At 42.8% G+C, this 22,982-nt stretch overlaps 2 protein-coding genes across 4 annotated transcripts in view; one reads left to right on the top strand and one right to left on the bottom strand.

The window, feature by feature from the left end:
* scap (SREBF chaperone) overlaps positions 1-4,380 on the top strand; it is a 28,568-nt gene extending 24,188 nt beyond the window's left edge. For all 3 annotated transcript variants that reach the window (XM_026371340.1, XM_026371339.1, XM_026371338.1), the window contains exon 23: positions 27-4,380. In XM_026371340.1, the coding sequence (XP_026227125.1) occupies positions 27-272 (246 nt within the window). In that variant the 3' untranslated portion in view covers positions 273-4,380. The remainder of the gene's footprint in view (positions 1-26) is intronic.
* ptpn23a (protein tyrosine phosphatase, non-receptor type 23, a) lies at positions 1,650-20,197 on the bottom strand. The gene is made up of 24 exons (XM_026371336.1): positions 19,967-20,197; positions 18,027-18,101; positions 16,530-16,657; positions 15,941-16,017; positions 15,653-15,702; positions 15,449-15,580; positions 15,280-15,360; positions 15,060-15,191; positions 14,890-14,937; positions 14,490-14,546; positions 14,338-14,396; positions 14,162-14,241; positions 13,614-13,728; positions 13,460-13,525; positions 13,077-13,222; positions 12,666-12,983; positions 12,308-12,462; positions 11,827-12,158; positions 8,899-11,425; positions 8,604-8,788; positions 8,381-8,485; positions 6,992-7,130; positions 6,281-6,394; positions 1,650-5,832 (listed from the first exon to the last, which is right to left on the bottom strand). The coding sequence occupies exons 1-24, from the start codon at positions 20,048-20,050 to the stop codon at positions 5,245-5,247; spliced, it is 5,793 nt and encodes a 1,930-aa protein (XP_026227121.1). The 5' UTR covers positions 20,051-20,197; the 3' UTR covers positions 1,650-5,244.
* Between the last annotated feature and the right edge of the window lie 2,785 nt (positions 20,198-22,982).

Genomic DNA, 22,982 nt, shown 5'->3' with positions numbered 1-22,982 from the left:
TATTATTGTTCTCTTCTTCTTGCCAGGAGGTGGGTTGTGGGGCCAGTTTGGGAGTGATCTCTGAGTCTCTCCTCGTGACTGGGGGCCAGGGCTGCGTCTCCTTCTGGGACCTTAACTTCGGTGACCTGCTGCAGACGGTCTACCTGGGCCAGAGCAGCGATGGTCAGGGCGTCCGGCAGCTGCTGGTGCTCGACAACGCCGCTATCGTCTGCGACTTTGGCAGCGAGCTCAGCCTGGTGTACGTACCTTCAGTGCTGGAGAAACTAGACTGAGGAGGGACGCATGGCAGCAGGTGATACTGTTGATTGAACTAAAACATGCACCCAGTTCCTCTACTTCATTTAAGTTTTCCCACAGTTTTTATTTTCTGTTCTGCTGAATGGATGAGGAGCTGTTTTTAAGTGAAGCCTGGGATTAAATGGAAAAGAGAAGGAGAGAGAGTGATTTGCAACCTGCTGCGTTTTGTCCGAGGAGGGTGGCAGACCCTCGTCGCCCATGTGTTGACATTTACAAGGGTTTTGAGGTTCATTCAAGAAAAAGCTGATGTTTCTCACTTAGAGGAGCCAATAGTCACCAGTTTGTGCTTTTCGTGCGCGCATGTGTTTTGTGGCTCTGCCCTCTATGCTGCTGATACGGGTGGGGCTTCACAGTGACCCCACCCACCCAGAGAGAAAGATAAAACTGTCTACTTATTTTTAATATTCCTGCTGCCTCGTTCGCTCTATAGCAAAATGCAGCTACAGCGAGTGAGTGTGTGTGTGTGTTTGAATTTAGGCCCTTTTGATGGCAAAACACTGCTGAGAACAAAAATTTGATTGCTTGTGAGTGGAAGGTGTATGTGTGTGTGTGTGTGTGTGTGTGTGTGTGTGTGTGTGTGTTTGTATGGCTATCATTGTGATGACTGGTGTGAATTTTAAACAATTGGACTGAGGACATTTTTACAAAGTGAGGACATTTTAGCTGGTCCTCCCAATAAGAAGGGAGTTTAAAGAGCAATTTGGGGGTTCAGACTAGGTTTAGGGTTAAGTTTAGGGTGAGGCAGTTAGTAGTGATGGTTCGGGTTAGAGTAAGTTGGTACAGGGGATAAATTCAAATGATTTAGTAGGGGGTCAATGAGTGTCCTCACACTGACTGCCATACTAACTGTGTGTGAGTGTGAATGAGGGAGAACTGATGATTACTGTATAAAGTAAACCTCCAGAGGGGGGGGGGGGGGGCTGTTTTTATATGTATAAATCTATTATTTATTAGTGATACATTTTTGAATAAGTTTGTTTATGAATGGCTAATCCCAGCTCTTAAACACAAAATATAATAATGTGGAGATAAATATAAGATGATTTGTTAGGCGGGGTCTGGGAAACGGTTCTAAAACAATTGTTTGTGATGTTGAACTGGAAACACTGAAGTGTTTGTTGTTATGGAGTTGGGGGGGATTTCTCCTGGTTTTCCCAGCTTCAGCCTCTGATTCTGGGGTTACTGATGTTCTGTGAGGGGCCTTTATGGCCCTCTGTGCTACACCTTCATCAGGCTACCTCCATTTTTCAAACTGCTTGAATTTTGGATGACAACACTGACGTTGTCCTGCACAGGCTGTCATTGGCCGACGTCATGTTTACATTGGCTACCGTATTTTTTTGTAAATTGTGCCCGCGAGAGATTTATTTTTAAATCACTGTTTACTACAACTGGTTCAACTTAAACAGTTTCCATTTGGCCACAAACATAGACTAAACTGTACTACATCCTGCATGGACCACAGTTTTTTGGTTATTGCTATGTTGTTGAAGCATACTTAAGTGGAGTTTGTCTGAAAACCTGTCTCTGCCTCTTTCTGCAGCCAGTCCGTGAAAATGTGAAGAAAGGCAACAGGGAGATAAAAACACAGATGCTTTTTGTTTAAAGCGTTCTGTTGTACAGTTATTTGTTAAGATGTGAAATCACATTGCTAAATTAAGCAGTGCTTAAAGATTAGTTGATTAACTATTTAAAATTTTTGAGCAGAAATGCCAAATATTTAGGTTACAGGTTCTCAAATGTGAGAATTTGTTGCTTATCCTTGTCTTACATTATAGTATTTTGAACGTTTAATGATAATCGGAAAGAAATCGGTAGATTAATCATTGTTAATAGTTAAATACTTAATATTTATTATTTCTAAACCCTAAAACTGTGTAATATCTGGATGAGATGCTCACTAATATGGACTCTTATCCAGTTTTACATTAGATATTTCTTTTGGGACCTTAAGCATCACTTCAGGAGGTGGTAATCTTGGGTACACACAGCTAAAGCCAATGTGACAAATTCTCCCTTTGTGATGGTGATAATATTTCATTTTTATTGGCACTGTTGACCTAAACGTGGTTATTTTGGGGGCTGCCTATCATATATCATCACTGATAATAAATGATACAATTTCTATAGAACAATGCAATATAATTAGCAATAAGAACTACAAACTAACAGGTTCAACATAAACTGAATATTATCACCTTCATTAAGGGATGATTTATTGCAGGACTTTTTAAAAAATAAAAAGAATTTTAAGTTATTACATTTTGCCAGAATCCCCAAGTGAATTGGCTTTTCACCACTGTTAAAGTGTTGATATGCTAATGTTAATTTAAGAAATTATTTATTTTCTATAAGATAAAACACTAATATTAAGCTGGAGTAAATATACATATGTGAACTTTTTCTCCAGTTCTTAAAATGACAATTTCTACTGTGATTCTGTTCAAGTTTGTAGTGAAACTTATCTACACAATCACCATTTTGGTAGCTTGTGTTTTATAATGAAACCATTTACAAATATCATAAATTAATATAAATATCTGGACGATTTTAGTCGGTGCCTGAACTTCACCCCTTCACTCTGGACACCTGCTGAGAGAATGTAATCCTCCAGGTTAAAGACCTTTCCCTCACTGATGCCAACAACATACAGAATGTATTTTCTTCTCTCTTCATCTACTGTATCTGTGTCTATGGAATGTAGTCCCAGAAGGTGTGACCAACAAATCCGTTAAAAAACAGCAACTAAATCCTTTACAGTATCGCATGGTAACACTTATTCAATGCACTACTAACCCTCTCTGATGCGTATGCTCACACACTAGTCACTTTGCGAACATCAGCTTAAGAAATGTGGACATAACTAGACTTGCAGACCAAGTTCACACCTGCAGCTTTAGTAAACGCACACCGCAGATATGTCCAGGTTGCAGGTTACAGGTCTGGTTGCACTGGGATGTATTGACCAAGTAGTTCCTATTCTGTGTAAAATAAGCAGCTGAGAATGATGGTTTACTGTTGAGCTAAAGTATTCACGTTTCTACTTTAAAGAGAGCTGTGGTGCCTGCATCCCACAGAACCAGACTGTGTGACCGCCTAGGCATTGTAACTGTTAATTTATTAGCTTTGTGTTTCTGTTGTAACGGTAGTCAAGGAAGCTTTAGAAATGGGAAATGTGTAGTTTTTAGACTTTTTTTTTTTTTGTTTTGTAAACTTCTGTTTTCTAGTAATGTGAATTTGAGCTGAAGACAAAGTTCAACATTTTAGCAGAATTTATTTCAGCCTTAGCAAGTTGAGAAGATCATCAAGCTGGTTAGCTTAGCATCGCACAAAGAGTGCAACAAAACATCAGTGATAAAACACTTGAGCTTTCATTTCCTTTTATAATCTTTACCCCCAAAAAACATTTTTATTGTTCTATTTTGAACAAGTTTATATTCTGGCACAGAAATAGTCACTTAATCAACAGCAAACAAACACAAAATAAAGCGTAGTTGAGATTTTTAACAATGCTGATCATATTTAAATATTATTAAAACGCTGCATATATTTGTTTTTCAGTAGAGTAGCAGTTAACTGATGTCACATATTCTGGTCTTAACTGTTCCACAAAAATCAAACTGCTTCTAACTTCTCTCATTTCATTCTCAGTCGGCTGTAACCTCATGGATGAATGTTCTCATCTAGTTAGACTGAAAGTCAAAAAGCTCATTTTGCAAAAATGTTGAACTTTTCCTTTAAGGAGGGAGGTAGGGTTGATGTGGCAATTTCAATTGAATCTTAGATTTCTATGAATGTTTTGGTTCATCACACGTGAACTTGGCCTTGTAACAATTCATATGGTTCAGCCCAGTTTTATGTAGCTTCAAACATACCTTCACATCCTGTTGCTCTCAATGAACCATATCAAACGTTTGTGGCCGCAGCTGGAATTTGATTTTCCTGCGGCTACATCTTCACAATAACTGCAGAAAACATATTTAAAATGTTGTGGTCCACATCTGATTCACCACCAGCTGACTGCAATGAGAAGAGATTCAGTGTCATTTCTCATGGTTTCGACAGCTGTCGGGAAAATCAGAGCTGTGGCAAAAACAAATCTGGTCCTTTCCTCCCTCAAGCCTCCTCCCTTCATTGGCAGGCTACACTTTACGCAGGCTGTAGTAGTGGAGGTAACTTATTTACTATTTTGTAACATGAAAAAGCAGAAGACTTTGTACTAATTTTTAAATAAAGAGGCTTTGATACCACAGCAGTTGTCTGTCTATTGGATTTATTTGATGTTTTTTACAATGATTAGTGATTTTCTTTTCTTCCAGACTTTTAGAATAGTCTAACTTTATTTAAGGTATCTACATTGTTACAGACGAAGGAAAAAAAAAAAATCATCAACTTGTTAAGACGTGCTGATTCGTTTGCTGCTCTGTGTTACCATGTCTGAGCTACACACACTGAACTGGGGGGTGCTGTGTCTTAAAAACTGTTCCAACCAGCTCCTCCAGCCTGCCTGCCACTCCATGCTTCCATTGTTCCAGTCAATAAAACGATCACAGGCCAGCGCAGAAGGGAGCAGCCAAAAGCCGTCATACCGCGGTGCTGCCTCGATGAGGCTGTGAAAGTGGAGTGCATGCTGGGAATTCTTTGGACCCAGATCTGGTACAGAACAGGTTCCATCCATATAAAGAAAAGCAGCAAAGAGCGACAGAAGGAATGAACAGATACAGACAAGTGCATAGTGATCTGGTCCCAGAAGCCTTTCACACGCAACTTCAAAACCGAGCCCCTACCTTCTACCACCAGGCACCTCTCGGTACCCAACACTGCTAAAATGTCTCCAGCACTCCCAGGATTAAGGGTTTGTTTGTTTTTTTTGGATTAGAAAGAGCAACAGGCCTCTGCTGCTCCTGGTGGTAAAGTGAGAGAAAGGCAGCGATCGGTGGACTTGGCTCAGCGCTTGTTCAGGGTCCAGAGTGGGTCCAGGCTACTGAGCGGGTCGTCTCCTTGCTCCCCTCGAGTTCCATGGAGACCCTGACCCTCCGTCGGCTGCAGGAAGCTCTGCTTAGTCACCCGCTGCTTCCCCCGACCTCCTCCGTCCAAGGAGAAGGCCTCAGGTGTCAGCGAGGCCAGCAGCTCCAAAGATGATGGAGCCGGAGCAGGGGAAGCAGTGGGCGGGCTGATGCTGGGAGCAGCCTCTATAACTGGATGATGGTTGGCTGCTGGTGGAGTGGAGGCGGAGGCGGAGGCAGCTTCCAGGCCATTGGGTGGAGGTGGCGATTGAGCAGGAGAAGAGAGAGGTGGGCTGAAAGAGGAAGGGGGCTGCAGATCTGCAAGGGGACAGTTGTCCTGGAGCAGCTGGATGTCCAGGTCAGGTAAGATGGTGCTAACATGCTCCTCCAGGCCACAGGAGGCCTCCATGGAAGGATCCGTGGCACTGGGTGGTCGGATGCTCAGCTTTGCGATGGTGGCTTGAATGGAGCTGATGGGCATGTCACCCCCGAGGACAATATCCTGCTGGGACTCCTGCCTTAAGTAAGGCTGCAAAGGCAGAGTTCACAAAGCAGAAACATGCTCAGAATAAACAAAAGATAAGGAAGTTGATCTGTGCTGTGGCAAATTAAATGGTGAATGTAAAGGAAACCTGTCGAGTATGTTTACTGCGTTTACTGGTACTCAGAAAATATACAAAATGCACTGAACAGTTAGTCCCCCAATTATTTACAGTAATGTCATCATTCCAAAAATATGTGCTACAATTAGCACCAGCAATAATAAATATTACTAGATACACCCACACTTCCTGCCATGATGAGAGGAAACTGTGAGGTGGGAGTTTCTAGATAACAGACCATCAGTCACGGTCGGTATGTTTTCATCACTGTTATTTCTGTACTGATCTGATATATGTGTTAGCAGTGACCATCTGAACATGACTAGTTTATAAACTAGTACACACAAATATAATTTTGGATTCAAAGCATCAAACCTTTGTGGCTGAAGAGTTGGTGTTCTTGCTGGAGGTGGCAGTAGTAATGCCGTGGCGCTGAAGGACCTGCTCAGCGTGCTTCAACACGGCTTCATAGCAGAACTTCAGGTGGAGCTGGAGACACGGCACAACATAAACAGCCTCGTTAAGCCTCATTAGATCCATGACACACCTAGTATTTATAAGATGAATCCTCCAGCTCCCTAAAAATCTAATTTGTTGTCAAACTATTATCACAGCATGTGTCTCAGACATTACGTACTAGATACGTAACATGCATTTGGTGTGAATATGAACATTTCTACAACCTCACAGCAGCTGAAGAAGGAAAATAAGGCTTTAAATCTGCACTAAGCAGGTTTATCTGTGACTGTGCATCAGTATTATCAGCACCAGTGACAAAGAGGAGCTACAACACACACTGGAGTCACCTTATTAAGACTTTTCCATAATTATGAGATCAGAATAGTTGTTGATGTTTTTAAAAGAAAAACCTTTTAAGTTAATTAAAAATGTAAGTGAGCAACCGCCTCACCCCCTGAAGGTCTGATCAACCACCAGGAAGACTGTGCAGTCTACTGGAGTCTTGCTGAATTAAAGGTGGGTCCGGAAATCCTTCAACAGTCTAAGTAACTGCTGCCATCTGGTGGTAAAATGTGAAAAAACTGCCTAATGAACCTCAGAAGCACTTCAGACTTCTGTCTATCTGACCTTCTCCTGCAGCATGTTCTTCCTCTGTTGTCTCATCTTCTTCACCAGCAGTGGAAGGTCTGGGATCCCGTTTCCTGCCTCCAGCTCCTGCAGAGCCGCATAGAGCAGACAGAATGCGCCGGTGCGTCCCACACCCGAGCTGAGACACAAACAAACAATTTGAAGGTTCAGAAACCAGCACATTTCTTACTACATCACTGTGGAGTGACTGAACTTCAAAGAACAGAAGCTGTATTTTTTTCCCCGTCAAACAGGATTCAAATAATAATGTAACATGAAAACTACAGAATTTGGTATTTTTCACATCGAGGACTCGGTCCTGTTGGACATTTGTAAGAAGGAAATCAATCTGCTGCGACTTGACTCTTTCAAAACCCTCCAGAAATACACAGAGCTTCTAACCGACAAAGGTCAAACTTTTGAGTTGTGCTGCAAAAACAGTGCACGCTCTCTGTGGTCTGGCTGCAGTTAGTTCTGAGTATTGTAGAAATATGATGTGTTAGTCTCCTTAACTCTGGTCTCAATCACGTTTATGGTTTTCAGATGCTGTTTTTAGGATTTTAAGTTTAAAAACATTTTAATTATAACGTATAATGTATAAGTTTTAAATTAACTAAAAAAGAAAAGGTAAACGACTTTTAAATAAGAATCTAATTTAAATCTTTTACATGACTATTAACATCTAAAACCCTGATAATAGCACTCTGTTTCCAGCTGAGATGTGAATGTGTTATTTTGTAGGAAAAAGATCTGAGTCTAAATCTAACTCTAACTCTGGAGATCAGCAGTAGACATTTAAACGCGTGTTAGGATCCACCTTTGAGATGGAGCCTCTCACTGCAGCCACAGTTCATCCAGATAGTTTTCACAGTAAATAACTTGTTTCACATTTTTTGTTACAGTCTCTTTCCAAAATGGATTAAATTCAGTTTTTTCTCAAAATTCTACAAAAATGAATGATGTGAAAGAAGTTGAAATCTTTCTGCTAATTTATACAAAATTAAAAACCTTGTCGCAGCTCCTTTAGCACTAATTACAGCGTCGTAGAGACCACTGTGCTCGTTGGAAAATTTAATGCTGCAGAAATATTTCTGTAACCAGATCTGTGCCTCGATAGGATCCTGACTTAGAGGTCTACAGACAATTACCCAAATTTGAGTGTCATTGCAAAGGCTGTGGATTTGTATTTTTAATAAATTGGCTAAGTTAAATTGGCAAAGGGTATTTTCTGTAGAATTTTGAAGAAAAAAAAAATAATTTTATCAATTTTGGAAAAAGACTGTAACAAAACAAAATGGAAAAAGTGCTGGCTTCTAGTTCGTCTCCTGTTCTCAGGACAGACCTTTATATTTTAGGATGACAGATTTCAACAAACCAAGATACACTCACCTGCAGTGCACCACGACAGGTGTGTGTAAGGGCCTCTGGTGAAGATAGTGTCCATGAACCTCCTGGATGAATCGCAGCAGGCTGCTCTTGCTGTCAGGAAGACCCCTGAAGAAATATAAAGAAATATATTAACAACTGACGAGTGCTGAGACTCTTTAAACTCTACATGATAAATGTACAGAAACTAGTTTATAATCTGAGTAAAAACATAAAGGTGGCGTACAGTTCTGGCCAGGAGGTGAACTGGAGATGGACAACGGTGCGCTTCAGGCTTTGGTCGCGGTACTGCAGGCTGATCATGCGCTCCACATGTGTCGGTGTTACCTTCTGTGTAGTTAGGCTGAGTGTGATTGGTCCCTGAGAGAGCTGCTGGCCACGCTCTGTTGGGAAGTAGCGCAGAACCTTTCCCTGAGGAAAAATGAGACAGCGTTACAACCACAGAGCGTAACAGAACTCAGTGTTTTTATTAATACATTTAAAAATAGCTGTTAATATAAATCCATTTTAAAGTAATAAACCTTTTCCAGCTCCTGCTCTGAAACCAGCATGACTATGAGCGACACTTTCTGCTCATACACCATCAACCAGAAGTCAGCCGCTGTGCCGGTGAGCGGAGCCTGTGTGGCAATAAGGCGAGGGCAGTACGGCGACAAGTCTTCAACATAACTGGCGTTGATGTAGTCATCTTTGCCCGACTGGAGAACTACACGGTTGAAGTCATAGGGCATGACATCCTGGTGACGGTTCTTCATGGTGTAGCAGCGGGCAATAGCGATGGAGAGCTGTCGAGCGTCCTTCTCCTGCTGGTCCTGAAGCTCTTTCCAGCGAGCATCCAGCACTGACAGACCCCCCTCAGCTTCCGAGGGGTGTTCCAGGGACTCTACTTGGGCTCTGTAACGTTCCAGTTCACCATGCAGCCGAGCGACACGCTCTGGAGCTTGGTATGGGTCACCCTGAATTAAGAGAACACCCTTGGAGCTCTTTTTTCGGCGTTCCCCATCTTGGGGATCAGCTTTGGTGGGTTGCAGGACATTGGTGGGGGCCTTTGTGCCCCCTGGTTGGCTTTCTGGGCTAGAGGAGAGAAGATCATCTGTGCTTGAGTTCTGGCGATGAAACAGCGAAGTGGAAGGAGAGGTGGCAGAGGGAGAGGGAAGAGTGGGTGGAGCTGTGCTTCCAGGGGTAGGAGCAGGTGTGGGTCTCTGCTGGGGGTTCAGACCCAGAGCAGGACCTGGGGAGGGAGATGGGGATGGGGAAGGCGATGGAGAAGGAGGGACAGCAGTGGATGGTTGAACTGCTGGAGGACCTCCGGGAGAGGGCTGGATCATGTGCTGAGCAGGGGAAACGTGCGGATTATGTGGCCCCATGGCAGTGGGTTGCTGTGGGGCACTTGGAGGTACTTTAGGTCCTGGAGCTGAAGGGTACATAGCTGAAGGCTGAGGATGGGCCATCGGAAGAGGAGCCTGAGGCTGTTGGGAAGCTGCAGGCTGTGGGGCCAAGGGCTGCTGAGGCATCATTGAAGTCCCTCCAGGGTAACATACTCCCCCGGAATGAGGGGGCTGAGCCTGGGGTTGACTGGGCATTCGCATCGGCTGCTGGGGAATGTTTGGCAAAGGTGGCTGTCCAGCGTGGGGGAGATGTTGTGGAGGTAGTGTACCAGGGAGCATTTGTGGCACGGGGCCCCTTGGCAGGTGACCCTGAGGAGCAGAGACCATATGAGGCTGAGAGGCAGGAGGCACCTGTGGGTGCAGAGTAGGGTGAATGGGCTGGCTAGTGGAAGGCATGTAGTTCTGTGAGACTGGGGGCACTGGCTGACTTGTGGGGGGTATCTGTGCTCTGGGACCGCCTGGTAACGGCATCTGTGGGTGGGGCGGAAGCTGCTGAGCATTAGGGGGCACTGAAATTTGTTGCTGTTGTGGTAACATGTGTTGGTGAGCGAGTCCAGGCAGCATCTGTTGGTTGGGATGGGGCAGGTAGGGTTGTGATACAGGAGGTGCTGGCTGAGAAGTTGGGGGCATTTGTGGGTGTGCAGTTTGAGGTGGCATCTGGACCTGAGGTGGCCTTGGCATGGAACCCGGAATCATTTGGGTGTGCTGCTGGGGAACATAGCCCTGTGGAGGCTGGTAGCCTTGGGGTATCTGACGCTGAAAGCCATTTTGTTGATGTGGCTGCAGCTGCCCTGGGAACGCCTGCTGGTACTGGGGGGGAACTCCAGGCTGATGGGGCATATATCCATGTGGGTAGGGTTGCTGGGTCTGGAGGGGTTGTTGAGGTCTTGGAATAGCTATTGGTCCAGGCTGGTACCCCTGAGGCAGTGTTTGTCCAATGGGCTGAGGGTACTGCTGTGGATGTTTCTGCTGCTGGGGCTGAGCTGCAGGAGTTTGGCCTAGACCTTGAATGGGCATCCCCGGCTGGGGCATAAATTGGGGATAAGCCCCCATCTGTGGGGGTACAGTGTAGCCTGTGGAGGCTGCAGGTGGGACAGGGTGAGGTGGCGCAGGTGCATAGCTGGGAATAGGGGCCTGTATGCTGTCCACGGTGGTGGTAGGTGGTCGGACCGGTGCAGGGGCCACAGGGCCCGTTTGAGAAGCTTGAGGAGGGGGGGGGCGATAGCCTGATACTGCTGGCATTTGGGGGGGCATCTGAGGGAGAAGTCCACGTGGCACCGGCCCCTGTGATGCTAGAGCCCCTGAAGTGGGGAACTGAGCTATCCGTGCCAGGAGCTCTGGAGGCGGCAGATTGGCAGGAAAGCGAGGAAGACCGGTAGCTGGTGGACCGGGCCAAGGCAGGGAGCTGCTGCCACCCAGGTTAGTACCAGGGGGCATGAAGGCTTCAGGACGGGGCAGACGAGCTGCAGAGGTGGGGAGGGAGGGAATGTCAGGAGGGAGGCTGCGGAGCTCCTCAGGCAGGTCACCTCCCAAAGCTAAAATAGCTGCACTGAGTTGGGTCAACTCTGGGTCGTCCAGGCTGGAGTCTGCATCTGGAGCCTTTGGCTTCAAGGAGGGTTTAGCTGCTGTAGGTCGTGCTGGGGGCCTTTTCTGGGTTTCTCTGAGGTGATAAAGAGCAAAGACAATGTAGAATATGAAAATCACAGATTTTAATGGCGCAACTTTTAGCAAAGGGAATTCAAAGGAAAAGAATCTTATTCGATGGAGCAGAATTTTACCTCTCTGGTTATCAATGGTGTCAAATGGAAAGTTCCTAACTGTATACTGATAGTTTGACTTTTTGACAAAGACAATATTAGACTAAAAAGTTTCATGAAACCCATAGTGCCTTCCAAAGAGCACATTAACACCAGAGAGTTAGCAAGAAGCTAAAAACACAACAGAGCGAATGTACAAACAGGCGCAGTCAGAATAATCCACAGTAGCTCAAATACAGCTTATTTTATTAAACATAGTGCTATTGTCTTTATTCAAATTTGATTATTTCAATGCTCCCCTTACTTTTCCAGGACGGGCTTCCTCTCCTCTGCCCTGGTCTGACACAGGGCCTTCGCTCTCTCCAGCAGACATGACGCTTTGGCCTCCAGGTCATCGTAGAATTCCTTCCCCTCTTGTGACTTCTTCATCAGGTCCTCATAGGCTTCGTATGAGCCCACCAGACCCTGGACAGTGCTGTTCCACTGCTGCTCAGTCTGAGTCAGACCCTTGCGAACTGAGGCATACTGGACGTTAGCCTCTGTCAGGGCCTTTAAGATGTTCTCCTGAGCTGCCAGGTTCTGGTCAATGTATACCTTCACCTGCTCGTACTTTTTCAGCTGCTCCTCAAAAATACGCTGGAAAGAAAAGTTAGACAGTTGTAATATTTTCCGCTTCCATTTTAAAGCTAGTGAAAAAGCTGAGGTATTGTCATATTGACATAAACTAGGAGTTTAGACAGATTCTGTATAATACTTCACTCACAGACCGCTGTGCAGCCACATACCTTCATGTCGGCTCGTTCTGTGGTGACAAGGGTGGAAGTGATGTCGTCTTGCTGGATGAGATCTCTGAGCTGTTTCTCCAAAGAATTTCTCTGCTCTCTCATCTCCTGCACCTTCCCCAAGATCCGCTTCATACACTGCAACCCTGCTACCTCCTCTGCATGCACATAAACACAGTAGCAGGGTTATATTTCCAATTCTCAAGTGTCACATATAATCCTTTACAATTTTAGTTTGAGTAACATCCAGAGACTTTCATAAAAACCTGTAAGTCATTCTACTCAATGAGAAAACTGTAACCACATCCTATTATACGGTGCTAAATTACACACAAATACTTGCCATCAAACAAGCTCTCACCTTCACTGAGCTGTGGGTGGGGCAGGGCCTCTCTCAGACTTTCCAGTGGCCCCCCCAGCAAACGCAGGTTGCTGATGTGCAGGTTCATGGCCCGGTGGAGCTCTGTGTTAGTGAAACTGGCCTTCTCGTGGGCTTCCATGTATTTCTCCAAGTCCCTTCGAATCTCAGCCAGAGCCTGGCTCTGTGCTGCTGGGTGCACCTCCCCTGAAGCGGCGCCAGCAACCTCCTGGAGGGCTCGCTCACCAGCCTCATCTGCCTCCAGGACATCTCCGATCTCCCTCAGTGAAGACTCAACATCAGTGAAGACACCAGAGAGCACTGAAGAGGGAAAGATGTGATAGGTATTATTTAGACAGAAGAAAAAATGTTATTCAACAATTTACAGCAGAAATAATGGGATACAATTCTCACCCTGCATGGACTGAATCAGGCTCTTGACAGTGTCGGGTCGGACGCTAAGAGCTGCACACTTCTCCATCAGGACTGGAGGGATGTGACTGTACATGTCCAAGTTGTCTACAGACTCTGGATCTAAGCCCAGGGAGTCCATGAACTGCCTGCAGGACAAGACAAGAAACCCCTTTATATTCAGATGTTCCTTTCAGTATTGTACTGCTAACTTATAGACAGACGTTTTCTGAACCAACATTCATTCATTGTTCTTCTTTACAGATATTTTAAGCTTAATTAAAAATTATGTATTTAATAAAGAGAACAATTTAGTGGCTACTGACAAACAGGATTTTTCTGAGATGATCAGATTTTAAGATCTTGTAACACAGTGGTGTACTCACTCTAGTGTTTCATTCTTGCTCTCAATCTTGGACACGACATCCCTCAGCAGCTTGGCCTTCTCCTCACTGAAACAAAAAGACATAACCACAACCACTAATGAAGTGTCATCCAGCCTAACAGACTGACTCAACACGCTGTTCTGAAGGTACCTACCTGTACAGCGAAGATGCCTCGTGGGCAGCCATGGGCACCAGCTTGGCGAACAGGTCAGGTCCAGTGACACTGGGGTCGGTTGGATTGACTGGTAGAGCTTTGACCAGGGGGGCACCTATAAGGTCACAAAGTTGTTATTTTTACTGGCATATTAACATAGATACCTAATATTTTCAAATATAATGGCACATGTCAAGAGAAGAGGAGATATCCAAGAATAAAACAGCTGAAATCTCTGACACTCACAAACCTGAGCTTTAATCTGCATTAACCTGCATCAAGGTTAGTTTCAAATACATGCACAGCTAACGTGTATCAGAAGGACTTCAGTCACCAAATACATGTAAAATCAAAAGACTTTGAAGCCTGGTCAGTCACATACTAATAACCTACACAAACCATCATAAACTGACTCACCTACTAGAAATTCACACACATTTGGCTATTCATATCATCACAATACAACTAGCTACAGGCAAATGCTGCTTTACAGTAATAAAGACATTAACAGGAGCAAGAAAACTGAACACAGTGAAACATCCTGTTACCTTTGACTGAGGCCAGAGTCTCCAGAGAAGGAACGGTTTCATGATAGATGAAGTCATTGTCCTTTTTAGCAGAATTAAACCTGCAGGTAAAAAAGAAAAGAAAAGACTTATCAGCATCAGACACCACTGACTAGACATGAAAAGACCACGACTGTGACATAAGACTCATTGCTCACTTTCCACCAATAACATCCATGGTAAATCTCAAGGCCTCTTGCACACTGTCAGGTTGACCCTGGTTGCACCAAGACAAGACAAAAAAGAGTTGAGTTTATTAAATGGCACACTCCAGGGACAATAAGATAGTGTTAACATGTTGCTATTCTACCTTGGCAAGCTTGATGGCTTCATTTAGTTTGTCCAAGGAGCTCTGCAGGTACGCCAACTGTTGGGAGCAGAGGAGTGGTAAATACGAGTGACACTGAATTTAGGTGAAAATAATACATTTATTTTCTCAGGTATTGGTATTAGGTAGTACTTTCTGTTAACATGCTGATAGATTTACCATTAGCACCAAGCTAACGGACTGTAATGTAAGCATGCCACCAAGATAAATTAATAGTACTAATACAGCAAACGTTACACCTTCTTAATACTATTATATTATGTTGTCATTGTGAACATGTTAGCAGACCTATGTTAGCAGTTCGTTCAAAGCACAGTTATGTCTAATTGCTGGTGAGGTTGCAGATTTGTGATCTTTTTTTGTTAATATATTTTGGTCCTACCCGCTCTCCATACTTCTGCTGCTCCTCGGCCTGCTTTCCCATATGAAACTGTTGAGGAAAAAATAAACACTGAGAAAAAGGAGGAGTGTGTGCGTGTATCTCAGTAATAAACACACAAACATGTTCATACATGCACTGCTTTATCACAATCATTTCTCCACTGGACTCACATGTGCAATAGCAGCAAAGTAGTAGATCTTCATCTGAACCAGTTTCTTCCAGTCCTTCTGAATCTTTCCCAGCATCGAGGCGGTCTCCGAGTTCTCCAGAGCCCTGCAGGCCTCTTTATAGTAATCCACCACCTGCAGCACCACAGCCATTTGTTACACTCTAATATTTAATTATAGAGTGATATGATATTAAATGTGCTTAATAATTAATGACACTCACCTGAGCGCTGATGCGGGCAACCAAGAAACTCTTCCTGTTGTCTAACATAGATTTCTCTAGGAGACACTCCTGAGCCTGGCCCTGGAAACAACACACAGGATGATGAGACAGGTTGTATATGACAGAGAAAGTGTGTTTGTATATGTCTGTATTTCCATGTGTCACCTACTAGCATAAGGTTGATGTTAAGGTTAAGGATCTGATGGCTCATGTCCACGCTGAAGTTGTGGCTGAAATGGTCTCTCAGGTAGGAGAACGCTCCTGCCGAGCACTGGAAGTGTGTGCATGACACCTTCATCCCCTGGACGCCAAGCAGAGAGTTATTAGGACTGTGTGTTCATACACTGTATGTGTGTTTATGTGTATGTCTTACCTCCTCAGATACCCTGTTGTCCATGGCTCCCAACATGGAGTGCAGGGCCCCTGCAGAGAATCCAGAGTTAAGCTCAGTGACGTTAACAGGTTTTTCTACTGACATTCAGGAAATGCCAGTCAGCCTGCCACACAAGCTGACAATGAAATGCATTCCTCTGCTGTTTTGAAATCTTTGAGCTTCCTTTAAACATCACTGAGCATGTGTTGTATAATAAAACACAGTTTAATGATAGAATTGAAAATAGTGAAGGTAGCGTAAACCATTACTCTGCATGATTTAACTCACCAAGATTGTAGAGGATGCAGGCTTGCTCATAACTGATGTCATCATGGGTGACTGTTTTTCCAGAGAAGATTTCTGTCCTACAACACACAGTAACACACATTAGAGTTTAGTTTGTCTAATCTGAACAAATCACATAAATTAGATGTTTAACGTAAAAATAGCCTCTAGTAGTTTTACAGACTTTCAAGCTGTTACAGTCAAAAAGAAAAAACTAAGTGTCAGGAGCATTTTTAAAATATTAATTAAAGGTTAAAATCATCAAATAAATAAACAGTGTAACTGGTCGTTTACTGTACTAGTAAAAAAACCATCACAAAGACCTTTGTCTGGCTTAAGAATAACCACAGTGTCGAATCAACAACTCTGACTCAGCAAAAGACGATAATTAGATCCTTTACGGGATCACACCGTTTTTTTATTTTAAACATTTCTTCCTGTTATTTTCTTCACCCCTTTATATTCAGACGTGAGCAAGGTGACATTTCTATTCCAGAGCAAACTGTGGAGGTTGTAATTCTAAAATAGGTTCAAGACCTCAAGAGTACAGGGAAGAGCAGGACAGGTATGTGTGAATACTGTGTGTTTCTACCATGAGATGGGTACAGCAGCCTCCTGGCTCGCTCCCATGGGTACGCGGCTTTGGAGGTAGTGCAGCTGGCCGAAATACTTCCTTAGTGTGCTGCATCCCTCAAAATCCCTGGTCACGTTCACTGCACTCTGTGGAACAGACAGAAACTCTGTGTTGCTTTTGTGTTTAATCAGCTGTTCTCTACTCAGTGCTTGAACATATTTATACAATATTAAGTTTTAAGAACATTAAGGGTCAGTCTCACCTGTGATAAGCAACATAAGTTAAAATCCATTATTACACACTGTTTTCTATATTATCCATTCAGAACAGAGCACTGTTCCATTTCAAGAATCTGTTCATGTCAACTCTTAGGAAAAGCTACAATCTAATCGTGATTACTGCTGTGACTGGCACATGAGGATTCTCTGTCTGAGGAGGCTCGGCCGTGCTGCGAGTGTCACTTGATAGAAGTCAGATGATGCAATCCTCTGTGACTGCACACGCATTATGCTGCATATGTGATTCATTTTGTACATTTAGTGTAGATCAAGTTTTTCTGGTCCTGTTTGGAGTTGGATTGTTAAATTCTTATATAACCCATTGAAATAACAGCTGCATCCTACTTGACATGACAACTCATTGTTCAAAGCTTCTTGATGCAATTACTGGTTTAAAGGCCATGACTCAAAAATATGACGTTTATAGTTTAAATTATTAATACAATATGAATAAAACTAATAAATAATAATACTGCTCTCTGCTCTCAAACAGACACTGGCTATAGGAAGCCCTTCAATCCCAGAATGAAGGTTTATTCATGACAAGTGAATCAACCTAGACACACAGGTCAGCACTGAATAACAATCCGAAGCTGTTAGATGATTGTGAATGTCCCCTGCTTTGCTAATGATAAATAGTCAGAATTGAATCAGAGTTTAGGACGCTTGCTGCACTGTAGAACCCAGCACTACCAGCTGAGTCTGATTTAGACTAAGGTTTTAACTTGTACCAACTCCAATCCTCTGAATCATCGCTAATATTTACTTTTCTCATGAAAACTGAACGCAGTATATATTTGAGATACTTTTATCTTGCAGATTGTTTGAACTGTCACGTTACCACTTTCATCCGTACATCTAAACTAAATCTACAATAGAAAGCTAAAGCTACAATATACAACTTGAGCCAGCAGTAACTGAAAATCAATCCACTCTGCCCTGCCCAACCTCTCCCTGCTTCGCTCTGCTCTTCTACTGTCTGCTACATTCCACTATGCTCTGCACAGAGAATGTGCCACAATCAAACATTTACAAGCGAATATCTCTGCACCGCTGACATATTTCAACAAAATATTCAGACAAAAGAACGAGACAAAATGTGTTCTAATGTGTGCTGTATTCAAGTGGTATATCTGGTTAAGGAGGAGTTGATGTAGAAACAGCTTTAAAAGACAAAGATGATTTTCAGGTCAGAACCACAGAGATCTGACCTGAAAATGTTTCACTGGCAGCCTACCTGCCGAAGTGTCTCCAGTTTTTTGAGCTGTTCGTTGTAGTTGTCTGGATTCTCTCCGTAGTTTTTCAGGATGAACTAGAGGATAAAAAACAGAAAAAAAACACATTGCTGAATATCCTACTTAAAATTAAGTTCCCTCAATTCATTATGGAAAAATGTTTGCTATGTTTTTAAGCTTTTAGGGTTTTACAACACAATCATAATGAAAACAATCTCTTTGACTCCTTTGCAGGCTCTGGACCTCTCTGGATCTTGAAAACTGCACATTTTGTCAGTGGGCGTGTCAACAACAGGTTCAAACATGGTGGAGGGGGCCATATTTAAATTTTTATCCAGGAGGTAAACGGCCCTGCAGATTTAGTGCAGGTTTTACAAGTGTTTCCGTTTTACAATGAAGTAATGCACACAGAAAAGTCACAAGACAGATACCCAGTCAGTGACAAAACAATAAGAGAGGGAGTTGTCCTGCTATCACTTCTACAAGCCCAACAATATGTTATTCTGCCTTTTGACCAAGATAAACAGATGAAATTGTGGCCAATTTCAAATGCCATAAAATGAAAAATGACATCCTGCATTCTAAATTCAAAAAGCAATCACCACCATATTTAAAAGTTAAGCATTCTAGGGTTAGTGTTAAGATAGTCAGTTAAATATTTTAGCATAAAAAGTACATTTTCTCATAATTACTGTTTTAATTAAATTTATAAATCTCATCACCATCATCGTCTTATAATACAAAATATACAGAGGATTTTTGAATGAGAATGTCACAATTTCACATGAGTATAAAAAGAGACCCTACAGCAGCGCTTCCCAAACTCGGTCTTCCGGCCCCCTGCCTTGAGATCCCTGCCATATTTCCCCGTGGGTAGGAAAGGTACAGCTGGAAAACAAGCAGGGCAGGGGAGCCTGGATCTGGGTTTGGGAACCACTGACCTACAGTAACTCAGCAGGGCAAAGATCTGTTCGTTATCTGTATCAGGAAGTTGCTGGAAAACCGGTCACCAGATAAAGATGGGACTCAGTGATCTGGTTTTTTTTTGGTAAATACTAGATGTGTGAGTTTAGATGTAGGTGGTGGTGTCAGTGTTTTAATCTTAGTTACAACAGGAACTACATTATTCCTTAATATGAATGATATATTCACGTTTTAAAATTATGAAGAGTCCACATGTGACACACCTTTCTATTTTCATTACAATAAGTCTTCTTGTATTTTTCGTCCATCTTATCTTTTATAATAATATTTGTATATTCATATTTTAAATTGTACGTTACTGTGTTAATTATATTTAAAAAGTCCAGTTTAGCACCATGTATTTACTGGTTAAAGTTAGAAGGAAGTATTGTAACCCTTTTAACTTAGTGGTTACTTTTCCTTGTATATGTGACTATTAAACAAATCAAATCAAAAATAAACTGGATGTCTGATTAAGTTTCCTCTCAGGCAGAGACCCTGAACGTGTGGAGGAGCTGCCGCGTTGCGTTCAGGTGCATGTGACAATGAGATCAGTGTTTACTATCTCCGTGTCGACACTTCGCAGGGCCGTGAGGAGCCGTGCTGGGGATTTTTTAGAAAGATTCACCTTTAACTTCAGCACCGCGACTTGTTCGGTTCGTTTGGTGGTGGTTAGGTGGTTAGCCATTCCGCTAGTTCAGAGCTAATAATGAACTTGAGCTTCTAGCTTATGATTAGCTAGCAGAAGCTAACGTTAGCAAACAAAAGGCGGTGGTCAGGGGGTTTTAGCAGAACCAGACCTAAGCTAGCTGGCCAGCTGCTGATTCTGGAACATTCTCCTGCCCCCGACAAGCAGTGACAGCTAACGTTTATATCGAGCGGTGGCTAATGTTAGCTTCCTGGTGAAGTTATCCAGTCGTTGCTAATCCCCGTTGACTTTCGACCTCAGCCCTGTTGCTCCATTCCCCACCCAGCTCACCTGCCTCACCGACGGGCTGAACTGGAACTCCCCAGCCTCTTTCAGATCCAGCCAGATCATCGGCATCCGGGGGACCGCTTCCATTGCGGCCGGATCTCCGCGGCACGGTCAGCCGTTAGGATGTTAAGACCACGTCGGCAGTTTTATGGACGTTAACGTTTTTACACAATCCAGCTTTTCTCCCAAGCAACTGTGTCATGAATCCATTGACACTGCAACCGGAAGTCGGGAACGTACATGACGTATACCCCCAAACACGCACCGCGTGGATTTGTGGGAAATGTAGTCGATAGCAACTTGTCTTTATTAGGTTCTGGATTTTTTTTTTCAAGTTTCAGTTTAAAAGCAGCTACTTACATTTTTATTTATCAAATAGAGTGCATCCATATAATTTAAACAGTCACCAGAAAGTGTCAACATAGGAACCTTAGTGTAAATATAGTAATAATATAGCTATAATGTTCATGAGGATGTGTCTGTCAATATCATAGGCGATATGATTTTCCCAGTTATAAAGTGCTAAAATTGGAAAGATCTGAAATTCTGTTACACCTGAGTGAGCAACTCGCTCACTCGAGAAGGACTGAGACACAACCGAAAGCTCCAGAACCACAACAATTCTCAACTGCTGTGAAAGTCCCAAACATGCAGCCTATGTTTCACCGAATCGACCAACTTCAAGTATTTATTACAATCATGTCTACTAAATCTACTCAACATTAGTCTGTGTCAATTATTTTAAAAATTAAAATGAACAAAACACTGAACACCATACACACAACTCTAGTTGCACACACGTTCTCTTTCCTGCTTCCACAAAGTTCTGATACATGTTCAGTTTATTTTGGAACATCAACGCTGGAATCAGTCTGCGTCTCATTTGTCAAATTAGATATTTCTCTTTAAGTTACGCATGTGTAACTGTCATCTAAACTATATCTGCAATCTGATGAAATCATTTTGTGCATATTTTACAATGAAACCAATAAAAGAATAATTGTTTTCAATAATTCAGATTTGTTTAAACCCACAAGGCTAAATAAAAATCCACAGGCGCTTCCTCTGACTCTTATTATCATATCTATATATAACATACATCTATAATTTACTGCTTACAGACACAGTACCACCTCTAATGCAGCTTTATTGAATTTTCTCTTCCCTTCCATTATACAGATAACTGAATAAATGAATCACATTTACTTTGGCGTTCTGACTCAACCATTTTTCACATGCACGTGTAGTTGCTGTGTTACAGGACACGGGATCTTGTGGATTCATCTCACGTTCACATGATGTGTGCGTCAAAATAAGTGGAGAAGAGATTGAAAATCCAGATGATCTGTATGTGAGTTAAAGTAAAACTGACAATGTCAAAATAACAGATGAGCACTTAGCTGTCTACTACTACAACATGTCAACAGTGATAGTTTAGCTATCTCCAGGGTGTGATACAGAGAGGAGATGTTCAAGCATGTGTCAAATTCTCAATGTTCTGCTTTAAATCACATCGGATGTTTATCTTGTTGTTTACAGGAGATTTGACATTATGTGAGCACTAGAGCATTAGAGAGGTGGACGTGTTGTTGCATGTTGTTCCAAATTACTGCAGAATGCAGTAGAGAGCTTTGGGGCCTAATTCAACGAAATGTAACAGACAGAAGCAAAGTGCATCACGACTCCTGCTTCAAGTCTGAAAGGTGTTTATCAGCAGAGGGGTCTGAAAGAAGTTATCGAGCTGCATTACAGAGACGTCAGCTCGACCACTGCAGTGGACTAAAAGTCAGGATACGGTATCACTGCCTGTTCTGTTTTCAGTCTGCCTGTCCGACTTCACTTATGTGTAATACTAATTGTGTGCTCTTCATAAGAACCTCAGTATCCAGAATTAATACACCAAAAGCCTAAAGAATCAAAGACATTATTGCAGATGACAGATTTTTAACAGTGAGAGGAATGAACTAGAAAATCATTTTTACAGTTTCTTTCTCTCTATTTTTAAGGCAGCACAGTTTGGCTGTGACACCTTAGCTGTAAACTGGTATCTGACATGCATGACTACAGTATCTGAGGAAAATCATTATGTCATAATCCTCAAAGTGAACTTTAACCTCCAGCTGATGAGTTTTATTGGCCTGATTCATCACTAATGATATGTGTTTCAAGGACTATCTGTGTACACAAGGCGTTCAAATTACAGCAAAGCTCCACTAATTGGAGCATCTAGTTTAAGTTAAGGTGGAATAAATTTATAATGAATGCTCCTTTGTGTGGCTTGTTTTTCCTGCTCAGTGTCAGCAGTGTCACTGCGTGGTTGCCTCAGAGGGTCCCTCCATCATACTGGATCTGTTAGTAAAGGTAAAGAGAGACATCTTCTGTAAGCATGTTTATTTTAACTGTGACAATATAATCACAATATGTGTTATTGTCTAACAATGCTGTTAAAATAAAATAAAAAATCATAAGAAAATAGTTAATACAATTAATGGCTTTAATCACAGTACATGAATAACCATGAACCATATATGGACCCAGCCTAGAGTATGAGGGCTCTGTCATGTGGAGACAGAAAAGAACATTTCACAAACTCTTTCTAGACATTAGAAATACTCCATTGTTTAAAATGTCAAAGTGTGTTGTAGTATTCTGAAGAGAAAAGTAAAAAACAATAAAAAACAGTCCCGGATTCTTTCCTACATTTTTGACCATGTTGTGTGATATGAGGCTGCACGCTGCCTTTACCATCTGCTCCGTCACATCCATCTTTTCCCATCACTCACTTTAAATCTCTCATTTCTTTTATGCCTCTTCTCGCTACAGGGGGGCGTCACGTATCTGTGCAGAATGACATCAACATGCTGAAGACGACAGCGCTGCACTGGGCAGCTGGGCACAGCCACAGGGAGGAGGCTGAGCTCCCCCGGAGGCACGGCGCAGACGTCCACAGCAAGTTTGACAAGACGCCCTTCGACATCGCCATGGATACCAGCAACACTGATGTGATTACACTGCTACA

Source organism: Anabas testudineus, chromosome 16, assembly GCF_900324465.2.
Source record: "Anabas testudineus chromosome 16, fAnaTes1.2, whole genome shotgun sequence".
Classification (NCBI taxonomy): Eukaryota; Metazoa; Chordata; class Actinopteri; order Anabantiformes; family Anabantidae; genus Anabas; species Anabas testudineus.
Note: the sequence above shows the minus strand (reverse complement) of the source record. Positions and strands in the feature narration are given on the sequence as shown.